The 8,888-nt window shown below is 40.4% G+C and overlaps 1 protein-coding gene across 2 annotated transcripts; it reads left to right on the top strand.

Moving 5' to 3' along the window:
* Nucleotides 1-363: 363 nt before the first annotated feature.
* Nucleotides 364-8,657, top strand: trim35-13 (tripartite motif containing 35-13). 2 transcript variants are annotated; one of them, XM_020050655.2, is made up of 7 exons: nucleotides 364-1,154; nucleotides 4,402-4,497; nucleotides 4,591-4,821; nucleotides 4,952-4,974; nucleotides 5,232-5,350; nucleotides 7,117-7,298; nucleotides 7,470-8,657. In XM_020050655.2, the coding sequence occupies exons 1-7, from the start codon at nucleotides 618-620 to the stop codon at nucleotides 7,653-7,655; spliced, it is 1,374 nt and encodes a 457-aa protein (XP_019906214.2). In that variant the 5' UTR covers nucleotides 364-617; the 3' UTR covers nucleotides 7,656-8,657. The 2 variants fall into 2 exon arrangements, with proteins under 2 accessions (XP_019906214.2, XP_010872649.3); XM_010874347.3 differs by having other exon boundaries at nucleotides 392-1,154; nucleotides 7,117-8,657.
* The last annotated feature ends 231 nt before the right edge of the window (nucleotides 8,658-8,888 follow it).

Below are 8,888 nucleotides of genomic sequence, written 5' to 3'. Positions count from 1 at the left end.
AAGGCATATGATCTGCTGCCTTAGAAAGCATGAGGAAAAATACTCTCTAGTCTGATTTGCCCTGAGTGCTTAACGCTATATCTGGCAAAAACAAGGTAACACTGATACAGTCACTAATGGGAAGAATGGAAGAAACTGCCTGAAGCCAACTGTGCAAAGCAAGTAGATGCATACCAAGGAAGACTCAAAACTGTGACTGCTGCCCAAGGTTCTTCTACAAAATACAGAAAAAAGGGTCTGAACACTTATCTACAAAATATATTTCTGCTTGTTATTTTCAGTAAATTGGCACAAATTCCTAAAAATGGGTTTTTGTTTTGTCTTAATGGGAGATTTTGTGATGATTCATGAAAAAAACTGAATGTGGAGAAAATGAAGTAGTCTGAATACTTTCTGAAGCCACCGTTTTTGTGCTGACTGGTCTATTTACATTTTATTTTAGGATTTAAGAGGGTTTGTTAGGCATAAAGTTACATAATGTCAGGACTACACAATGCAAACCATGTACAGTGATTCTGAAATTTGGCAGGGTTTTCATACATCCCAAGGAAACATGTTTTTCCAGGACTTAAACCTGATCAGAATATATCTGGTCCCATTATAGCTTTTCACAAAATATGAATCCTGCCATAGCGCAGCAGTCCAGAGTTAAGTTACCAGATCAGGATAAACCAGGTCCACTGGGCTCTGTGGAACCACCCCTGGGGAGGAGCATGCTGCTGATCCAGCCCTCATTCAAAAACTTAAAAGGCAGAATGGCGTCCCGGCACCGTGAGGAAAATCTCTCATGCCCCATATGCGGAGTTATCTTCAACCAGCCTGTGGTGCTCTCCTGCCGACACAGGTTCTGTAAAGCTTGCCTTCTGGACAGCTGGAAAACTCAGGGCACTGAGGACAATCTTTACTTCTGCCCTCTGTGCTGGAGACAGTCCTCTAAGAATGAGATCGTGGTGAACACCAAACTGGAGAATACCTGTGAGTCCTTCAGGAAGGAGATGAGCAGGAACAACCCTATGGCGTGCGAGGAACATGGAGAAGCACTCGTGCTCTTTTGTCTGGATGATCTGCAGGCCATATGTGTTGCGTGCCAGACATCGGCAGCACATGCAGGGCACAGGCTCTACCCCGTCAAGGAAGGTGCACATGACTGTAAGGTGGGTGTCCGTTGCTATAGTTGTTCTCACTGGGCTACTCTTGTCACTGACACTGAACGTGCCTCTCGTCACTCGTAAACTTACTTCACTCGACTTGTCAGAGGGGGAAACAAAACTTGAATTTCAAGTTTTGTGTCCAGTCTCATCTACCTACCTTTGGCCGTGTCATCTATTAGAGGAGTTTATGAAGTGTTTACTATAATTCTATTGGTGGATTCATATTTTGGGTCAGTTGCTACTTGGGCCCCTGGGAGGAATGAAACTAGATCCCAGGACATTTGTCAAGTGTGTGCCATTACATTCCACTCCTCCCCTGGCCCATCTGCTGTATCTGACCCCATTCTAGGGACACGGCAGCTTTTGCCAAACCTCATTATAATCTAGAATGTAATATTCAAAATCAACAGCAGCACATGTAACTGAGACTGTGTCCCACAATGCAGAATATTTTAATGTGTTTTATTTAACCAGGCTAATCAATTATGAAGATTTTCTGTACAATGACAGCCTGGTGAAAGACACAAGGACAGTATGGCGCACAGTGTCAGACACCTTTGACAAATCTATGAATACAGATACACAATTTAGCATCTTATCTAGGGCCTAGTGAATGTTATTCAGAACATTCATAGTGGCAAAGGCTGAGCTATGGTCAGATTTCAACTTCACTGTATCCAACTGAAAATATCCCTGGAGCATGGACAAAAGTTCCCCTTTTGGGCTGGATCTGTACATACATTCAGACCACTTTTCTACATTTTGTTACTTTACAGTCCTATTGCAAAATGGATTAAAACCTTTTTTTTTCTTAATCAACATATAAACAATACCCCATAATGACCAATCAAAAATAGGTTTTTGGAAATTGTTGCTAATTTACAAAAATAAATAACAAATATCACATTTACACATACATAGTCAGACTTTGCTTTAACATTTGTTATAACACATCCTGTTTCCATTAATCATCCTTCAGGTGTTTCCACAACTTTATTGAAAACCACCTGTTGTGAGTTTAATTGATGGACATGGACATGATTTGTATAGACGCACACCTGTCTTTGTAAGGTCCACATTTGACATTGCATGTCAAAGCAAAAACCAAGCAAGGATACAAGAGCTCTGAGGCAGGATCATGTCAATGCACAGATCTGGGGGACGGTACCAAAATATTTCGGCAGCATTGATAGTCCATAATATATTTTATAAAACATAATTCTTAAAACAAAAAAGTTTGGAACCAACAACACTTACTCGAGCTGCCTGCCTGACCAAACTGATCAACTGGGGGAGAAGGGCCTTGGCCAGGGAGGTGACCATGAACCAGAACTCCAGAGATCCTGTGTGAAGATGGAAGAAACTACCAGAAGGATAATCATCTCAACAGCTTTCCACCAATCAGGCCTTTATTGTAGTGGCCATACACAAGCCACTCCTTAATAAAAAGCACATGAATGCCTGCTTGGAGTTTGCCAAAAGCCACCTAAAGGTCAGACCCTGAGGAACAGGTCGGACCTTTAGGGAAAGATCAATGGAGCAAAGTACAGACAAATCCTGGATTAAAACCTGCCCCAGAGTGCTCAGGACCTCAGACTGAGGTGAAGGTTCACCTTCCAAAGGACCCAAAGCCCACAGCCAACAGGAGTGGCTACAGGACATGCCTGGGAATGAATGACCCAGCCAGAGCCTTGGATAGAACCCGATCAATTGAGAGAGCTGAAAATGTTTCAGTTTCACTTCCAATTTGACAGAGCTTGTGGGGAGCACAGAAGAATTAGCTCCAAAACAGATGTACACTTATATAAATGTGATATATCTTTGTGTTTTTTTAAGTTGCAAGGCTATAACTTTATAAAATTGAAAAGGTTGGAATGCATTCTCAATGCACTGTGTCAGTTCAAAGATTGTACCATACACTCCAAATTGATCTCCGATGGACCCAGTTATAATCTTTGAGCCTTTTATAATCCTTGAGATTGATTGAAGGTCCTGTTCTGATGCTCCCACCATCATGGTCCACCTGGTATTAGGCAAGTGATGAGCAGTACTGCATCTTTTTCTCGATAGATGTGTCACTTGGCAATAGTTAGATTTTGATCTCATCAGACCAGAAAATCACTTTCCTAATGTTCTCAGACTTCTTCAGGCTGCATGTCATAAGCCTTTTAGTCAAGTGTGTCTTCCCATGATCAGTTAAATCTAGGTGATTGTCCTCTTTTCGGCCCTTAGAAACTCCTTGGTAGTTATATGACTGTGTTCAGGGTTACTGACCTGACCTGCTGCATGGTGACCGTGCAATGAATGAACACGATTGACCCAATGTTCTATAAACCTCAGAACTCCTCCTGCTGCTGATTACATTTGTTTTCCCCTAAAATGGCGAGCATTCGTTGGTCATCCACTGTAGACATCTTCCTTGTTTGACCAGGTTGTTAACCATTGCTGAGCTCACCAGTGCGTTCCTGTTAATTTATTAAACAATTGATTTTGGCTGATGTTTTGACAATGTCTCTGATTAATTCTTACTTACCTGTAAGAAGTTAATTGACTTCGAAAATAAGACTGAGCTTGCAAAAAACTGTCTTTCATGTAAGGATTGTGATCATATGAAGCCATTTATTATCACATAGTTATTTGGCTCCTTTTTAAATCATAATGATAAATTTAGTATGTTGCTAAGTATGATATCTCTGTAGTATGATAAAGATATCCAAAGCCTTGCAAATGCCAGTCAGTACTGTTCAATCACTCTTATTAAGAAGTGGAAAATTCTGGGATCTCAGGTAGACCAAGGAAGTTTTCAGGCAAAACTGCCAGAAGAATTGTTCGGGATACAAAGAAAAACATACACAGGCAACCTCAGGAGAAATACAGGCTGCTCTGGAAAAATACTTTGTTCATAGATAGTACTTTGACATCACAGTCATTTGAAATCGTAAGTGCTGGAATGCTGAGAAAGCGTCACTTTCTTTAGAGTTCACTGTATATTGCTTTGGCACTTCAATTAATCTATGAATCTGTATGTACTTATTTTCTAGCTCATCGCCATCCTCTTTGTCACACAATTACACGGTCCAAACTCTGGTGAAGTTCCTATGGAGTTACCTAGATACAGCAGTAATGATCTGGATCCTCCTGTAGAGGCAGTATAGCAACCCTTTACAATGCTACAACACACATGCAGCTGCTGAATACTGAGATTGGGCTGCGATGCAGCAATAGGTAAGTGTTGATGTCTCGATTCCAGGAGGAACTCAAGGCTGCATTGGCCCCTTTGAAGGAGAAGCTGCAGTTGTACAAGAAGGCTTTGATCGTCTGCGATGAAACAGCAGAACACATCAAAGTGGAGTATAATTGGTTTTTTGTCCTTTAGAACAGTTTTATGTGTTTGTGTGTTGTCATTAAGTGCTTTAATATCTAAAATGTATAATTTCAGAATCAGGCTGAGCACACCGAAAGTCAGATAAAGGATGAGTTTGAAATCCTTCACCAGTTTCTGAGAGATGAAGAAACAGCCAGATTAAATGCTCTGAAGGCAGAGGAAGATCATAAGACACTACTAATAAAGGAGAAGATTGAGGAGTTGTCCAAAGAACTGATGTCCCTCTCAAACACCATCAAAACTGTAGAGCAAGAGATGAGATCTCAGGACATCCCATTCTTACAGGTATACACACAATGAATTAAACCTTCCTCACAGTACAAGGAAATTACCAGATCAAAATGACACCTTTAAATGCACGAGTGGCGTGATGAGTATTGGTGTTTATCTAAAATGGCTACATGTTATTTTTCAGAACTACAAGGATACTATCAAGAGGTGAGTCCAGTCAGTAATGGCAGTGGTTTTGACCCTATTGGTTGTATTCATGAGCTAACAGAACACTAATGTCGTTGGGAAAAAATATTCTAATGAAAACAGAGCTAGTATATGTAGCAGACACATCTATTAATTTACTTTGTTTACAGGTTCTTAATCTTAATCTAAACAGCTTAAACACTTCAAATTAAGTTTAAACAAAATAGCAAGAAATTATATCTTTATCATATGCCAATCACTGAATGTCTTCATTCCAGAACCTGGAGTATGCCACTCGACCCATTGATGAATTCTGGAACTCTAATTGATGTGGCAAAGCACCTTGGCTCTGTAAGGTTCCAAATCTGGGACAAGATGAAGACCATAATTCAGTACAGTGAGTATTATTACAGGGTCAATCTGCAAATTGAACAATAACAAAGTAGGGTAACCGCTTCCGTTTTGGTAACACTTTGAGGGATGGGCCTAAGGGCTACGTAACCACTCTTAAACTTATTGAGAGCTACTGAGGCCTGGAGTGATCATCCATGATATCAATCATGATTTTAACGTTGTTTTGAGACCATGGATATATATATAAAAATCCATTAAAACCCTGGGGAGAACAAGTATTTGATACACAGCCGATTTTGCCAGTTTTCCTACTTACAAAGCATGTAGAGCTCTGTAATTTTTTATCATAGGTACATTTCAACTGTGAGAGACGGAATCTAAAACAAAAATCCAGATAATCACATTGTATGATTTTTAAATAATTAATTTGCATTTTATTGCATGACATAAGTATTTGATCACCTACCAACCAGTAAGAATTCTGGCTCTCACCTGTTAGTTTTTCTTTAAGAAGCCCTCCTGTTCTCCACTCATTACCTGTATTAACTGCACCTGTTTGAACTCGTTACCTGTATAAAAGACACCTGTCCACACACTAAATCAAAAAGACTGCAACCTCTCCACAATGGAGAGGGACCTTTGCACTTTCTTCCGATAACTTTAAAACCAAGTTGAAATTGACCCAATAATTTGGTCTCCGCAATTCTTTATGAACAGAAACAGCAATGACAAAATTATTAATACCCTACAGTCAGAATTGGTAACAAATTCTTTGGCCAAAAATAACTGTAATCCAATGCTTCCATTCTCCTGCTGGAGGAAACCCACCTTTCTGACCACTGGGTTCAACACTGCACTCAAACATGCCTTAGTATTCCCCTGATTTCATGGTGCAATGCATACATTCAAGGCACCCAGTGCCAGAGGCAGCAAAGCAACCCCCAAACATCGCTGAACACCCTCCATGTTTGACTGTGTGGAAGGTGATCTTTTCCTCTAAGGCTTAACTTTGTATAAAGATGGTGTGCTTTACCAAAATGCTCAAAATTTGGCAAATGGGTTGTAGATTGTATTGGGTTGTAGCATTTTCAGGTGTGTTTTGGCTGAGGCAGGAAGGGTTATGGTATGTTTCAGTCTGGCTTTATTATGTCTCTTTTAGCAGTGGGGTTCTCCAGAGTCTACAACCATACAAACCTCTTCCATTGAGTTGACAGTGGATGTCACGGGTGGAAACGTTTATATCTTGTGTGAAAAGATCAGCTTGAATCTGTGGCAGTTGATCAAGGTGCTTTCTCCATCATTTGAAAAGTATTTTAATACAATCTTCCATCAAGTTTTGGCTACAGTGGAATGGGCCTTAATCTTAAACTTCTTGCATATGAAAGAAACAGGAACTTCAAAGTCTCTGGAGAGGTACTTCTAGCTTTGATATTGTTCATGCTTGACTATTGTCTTGTCTGACCTCCTCAGACAATTTTCTGGCTTGCTTTCTTTATCAAGCTCACTGTGGTACACACAGTAACCCAAACAGCAGAATGAGTCCTTTTCTCTATTCAAATATGAGAATTAGTCATTTTTCTATTCAAACTGGTTGAATTGCAGAAGGAGCAAATTAAATTGTTCAGGCCATTTTAGGATTTCTTTGCGGAATAAGCTAAGATTTAGTCAATTATTACTAAATGTAATTTATTTAAATTTTTTATTACCAGCCTTCTAGAAAAACATTATTTGAATAAAGTGAAAGCATGCCAATACTTTGGCCCCATCCATCCCCCTCTTCCATTTGACTCTGATCCCTTCTCCATGCAGACCCTGTGATCCTGGATCCCAACACAGCTGCTAGCTGCTTCATTCTGTCAGAGAATTTGACCATGGTTCAGTGCTGCTCCCAGGTCTTCAAACTCCCCAACAACCCCGAGAGGTTCGACATCAGTGCTGAGTTACTGGGCTCTGAGGGATTCCACTCTGGGCGCCACAGATGGGATGTGGAGGTAAAGGATAACACATACTGGGTAATAGGCGTAGCAAGTGAGTCCATCAACAGGAAGGGCAAGCATGTGCTGACGCCGGCTGAGGGCTTCTGGACCATACGCTTCCGCAACGGCGAGCACAAAGCGTGCACAGCACCTTGGGCGCCCCTGACTATGACCACGTTTCCCCAGGTCATCAGGGTGGTGGTTGACATGGACAGGGGAAAGGTGGCTTTCTTTGACCCCAAGGAGAGGACGCCCCTTTATACCTTTACAGACCTCGTCTCGCCCAGAGTTTTCCCTTACTTCTGCACCGTCTGTAAGGAGCACCCACTGAGACTGCTCCCTGTTAAGTTGTCTGTTACTGCAGAGTGCTAGAAGGTTCATGAGGATCAATACAAACATGCAGCAGAGGCTTAGTTACAGACATTGATTCATTTTACTGCCTATTTCCTTAGTGAGGTGAGGACGTTCCTCCCTGTAAAAAGGCAAAAGTCCAAAACTAACTGTACATTACCCTTCATAACTGACTGAAAATTCTAGTCCCGTAATCAAAAGTGTAATCAATGTAGACATCTACAATCCTTGATGCAAGAAAAGTAACCTTTATTGAAACAGTTTTATTTGTCTTATCGACTGTGACAAATATTGGTAGGCTTTGCCAGTGTTCACATGGTTATATGCTTACCAGTTGTGGTACTACTGTGGATGGCAATCATGTCCTGTATATGAAGGTATAGTATAGTACATAGGCAATGCAGTGGTCCTTTGTGACTCCCACTACCAACACCAAGGTTGTGGGTTTGAATCCTGCAGAGGTCACATACATATCTAGTAGACAAAACAATGTAAAATACATACAGCATATTCACCAAATGGTTGAGTGAAGATCAATTCAGAACAATGAGCATAGTGATATTAAAAGGTATTTTAACAATAAACAAAATGTTATCAATAGTTATGCATGTTCTTTGTAGGAAAATTAAGTTATTAAATGTGAAACATGTCTTTCTAGATATTTATGTACTCAGTCAATGTCAGTTGTGAAAAAAGGTACTTTTTGATGATCTGTTGTGTAGAGTGGTGAAATATGACCACATTGTGTGAACAGTATGTGCACATCTAAATAAAACTGGAATTTACCAATTCTCTCACTCTTCCCAATGTTGTGCTGTCCGATTAAAAAGTATTGAATTGCCTCATCACATCCCCTACCAAGCCTTTGTGGGACAGTATAACATCTCACTAAGCCGCTCTGCTTATGACACTGCTCCATCAACAAGGAAGTACTGTTTTTGTTTGTTTGTTTTTGAAAATAGATGTCTGATGTTCTTAAGAACATCTGAAAATATTTTGGTGAGCTCTGAGGTTGAACTTGCTAGTGGCTTGTGTTATATACTGCGGATGTCAAAAGTCTCCAAGGCCTTATTGAAAACGCAGCTTTAGTAAATGCTGATATCAACTGTTTCATGTACCAGCGTAATATCACCTGACATCGATTGAAGTGACTCACACCAAATAAAATCAGCTGTTCCAGATGGACTTCATTATAGTTTTCTTGATTGCATACTGCAGAGACAGCCACAGTGCAGAAAGAGCTAACAAAAAGAT

The sequence above is a fragment of the Esox lucius genome, chromosome 11, assembly GCF_011004845.1.
Source record: "Esox lucius isolate fEsoLuc1 chromosome 11, fEsoLuc1.pri, whole genome shotgun sequence".
NCBI lineage: Eukaryota > Metazoa > Chordata > Actinopteri > Esociformes > Esocidae > Esox > Esox lucius.
Note: the sequence above shows the minus strand (reverse complement) of the source record. Positions and strands in the feature narration are given on the sequence as shown.